Genomic DNA, 2,847 nt, shown 5'->3' with positions numbered 1-2,847 from the left:
GGAACTAGCTCTTGTAGACCAGGCTGGTCTCGAACTCACAGAGATCCGCCTGCCTCTGCCTCCCAAGTGCTGGGATTAAAGGCGTGCGCCACCACCGCCCGGCAAGTGCCCCATTTTATAATTGGGTTGATTAGCCTTTTACAGTCTAGTTTCTTGAGTTCTTTATATATTTTGGAGATTAGACCTTTGTCAGTTGTGGGGTTGGTGAAGATCTTCTCCCAGTCAGTGGGTTGCCTTTTTTTGTTTGTTTGTTTTTTTGTTTTTCGAGACAGGGTTTCTCTGTGGCTTTGGAGCCTGTCCTGGAACTAGCTCTGTAGACCAGGCTGGTCTCGAATTCACAGAGATCCGCCTGCCTCTGCCTCCAAGTGCTGGGATTAAAGGCGTGCGCCACCGCGGCTGCCTTTTTGTCTTAGTGACAGTGTCCTTTGCTTTACAGAAGCTTCTCAGTCTCAGGAGGTCCCATTTATTCAATGATGCCCTTAGTGACTGTGCTGTTGGGGTTATACATAGGAAGTGGTCTCCTGTGCCCATGTGTTGTAGAGTACTTCCCACTTTTTATTCTATCAGGTTCAGTGGGTTCGGACTGATAGAGGTCTTTAATCCATCTGGATTTGAGTTTTGTGCATGGTGATAGATATGGATCTATTTTCATTCTTCTACAGATTGACATCCAGTTTGCCAGCACAATTTGTTAAAGATGCTCTCTTTTTTCCATTGTATACTTTTAGCTCCTTTATCGAAAATCAGGTGTTCATAGGTTTGTGAGTTAAAGTTAGAGTCTTCTATTCGATTCCATTGGTCGACTTCTCTGTTTTTATGCCATAGTTTTGGTTTTTGAAGACAGGGTTTCTCTGTAGCCCTGGAACTCGTTGCCACCCCATGTAGATCCGCCTGCCTCCGCCTTAGGAGCGCTAGGACTAGAGGCATGCACTGCCATGCTGTTTTCCTCACACACTTTCGAAATGTCAGAGCTGCGTTCAAATTCAAGTGATGTGTTCCTGACATCTGTCATTCCAGGGCCCTTTCTCTTTAGGCTTTTTCTTGCTTGTCAGTTTTGCCCTGTGACTGCTGTGTGATCTGAGGAAGCCCAGCTTTGGTCGGGTGTCCTCAGAGCCAGCAGACCATCCCTCGGATCCTGTCTGCAGCGTCTGTTTCTCTGCACCTCCTCTATACTCACTATGCAGCATTGTGTCGTGCGACAGCTGCATGGCTGTATCCTGACTGCTCACTGCCACCCTGGGGTACTGCCCCACCCTGTCCCCTTAGTGCCTTCGTGCATCGCTGTGGACGCACAGCCCGGATAGGACACGGTGGCAGCGCTCTGGTGTTCCTACTGCCGATGGAGGAGGCGTACATCAACTTCCTGGCCATTAACCAGAAAGTAAGTGGCACACTGGCCTGGTAGCTGGTGGTTAGCAACTGAGAGGAGGTTAGCAACTCACCTGGGCTGGTTGGGAGGCATTGGCCAACATCATGACTTGGGAACACTGCCTATTGTTGCCTGCCATCTTACTAGTCGGGATTGTTATGTGCAATGCCATTTTCAAACTTAAAAAAAAAAAAAAAAGCTCCAAACTCCCATTTGACTAAGGAATGTGCTTGGGCTGGATTTGGCCCCTGGCTCTTGGTATACTGCACTGTCCTTGGTTTATTAGCTCTGGAAGGTACTGGGTTGGAGGGACTGCAGGGAAGGTGAGATGGTGGTCTCTGTGTAGTGCCCCCTGCAGGAGATGAGCCTCCAGAGAAACACAGTAGACCTTCTGCCAAAGCTCCGGGCCATGGCCATGGCCGACAGGGCAGTGTTCGAGAAGGGCATGAAAGCCTTTGTGTCCTTCGTCCAGGCTTATGCAAAGCACGAGTGCAGCCTCATCTTCAGGCTGAAGGGTAAGCAGGTGCTTTGCCTTCTCTAACCTTTTTTTTGGGGGGGAGGGGGACAACAGGGTCTTTCTGTAGCCCTGCCGGTTCCTGCTGTGGAGACCAGGCTGGCCTCAAACTCAGAGATCTTACCTCTGCCTACCAAGTACTGGGATTAAAGCTGGGTGCCACCATGTCTGACATAATCATATTTCTTCTTCTCTGAGTCTTTGGGTGACAAGGGTTGCTTTGTCTTAATGAAATATGTGGCATGTTAGGTTAGTGTTCATAAAAATAAAAAAGAAAGTCCTATATAGGACTCTGAGTAGAGGCAAAATAAACTGCCATTTCCATCTTGAAAAATGTTTCTTAAAAATTCTAATTAAATTTATTACATCATTTAATTAAGCAACATCATGAGGAACCCGTGCCCAGCTGCGATGTCTTGCGGTGCTGACTCTAAGCTCTTATCTGTTAGATCTCGACTTTGCGAGCCTTGCTCGAGGGTTTGCCCTGCTAAGGATGCCCAGGATGCCAGAACTGAGGGGGAAGCAGTTTCCAGATTTTGTGCCCACAGACATCGATACTGACATGATTCCATTTAAAGATAAAATTAGAGAAAAGCAGAGGCAGAAACTTTTGGAGCAAAAAAGAAAAGAGAGGACAGAAAATGAAGGGAGAAGAAAGTTCATCAAAAATAAAGCTTGGTCGAAGCAGAAGGCCAAGAAGGAGCGGAAGAAGAAGATGAATGCAAAGAGGAAAAAGGATGAGGTAAAGTGTGGTGCTCTTTGTTCCTTAGCCTCCTCCTTAGAACCCCGACATTCAGTGTGTGAGGACAGCAAGGTGGCCACAGTGGGCTGGGCTGTGTGGACGCCACACTTCCGCCATTCATTCTGGAGCCTCTGGTGTTAGTCGACCCTGGCTCCTGTAGGCCCAACAGGATCCACTGCTTTCTAGAGCCACAGCTAACAGCCTTGTTGCTTCTGCACTCAG

General features: G+C 48.1%; 2 protein-coding genes across 10 annotated transcripts in view; one reads left to right on the top strand and one right to left on the bottom strand.

Moving 5' to 3' along the window:
- Positions 1–2,847, bottom strand: part of Sbno1 (strawberry notch homolog 1) — a 264,584-nt gene that overhangs the window by 211,891 nt on the left and 49,846 nt on the right. The gene's annotated exons all lie outside the window — the stretch shown is intronic.
- Positions 1–2,847, top strand: part of Ddx55 (DEAD-box helicase 55) — a 29,041-nt gene that overhangs the window by 25,195 nt on the left and 999 nt on the right. For all 9 annotated transcript variants that reach the window (XM_050146573.1, XM_050146571.1, XM_050146570.1 and 6 more), the window contains exons 11-13: positions 1,267–1,381; positions 1,716–1,884; positions 2,333–2,625. In XM_050146573.1, coding sequence (XP_050002530.1) covers positions 1,267–1,381; positions 1,716–1,884; positions 2,333–2,625 — 577 coding nt within the window. The remainder of the gene's footprint in view (positions 1–1,266; positions 1,382–1,715; positions 1,885–2,332; positions 2,626–2,847) is intronic.

The sequence above is a fragment of the Alexandromys fortis genome, unplaced genomic scaffold, assembly GCF_014885135.2.
Source record: "Alexandromys fortis isolate MF-2015 unplaced genomic scaffold, M_Fortis_MF-2015_v1.1 scaffold_56, whole genome shotgun sequence".
NCBI classification, from domain to species: Eukaryota; Metazoa; Chordata; class Mammalia; order Rodentia; family Cricetidae; genus Alexandromys; species Alexandromys fortis.
This window is presented reverse-complemented; position numbering and strand designations above follow the sequence as displayed.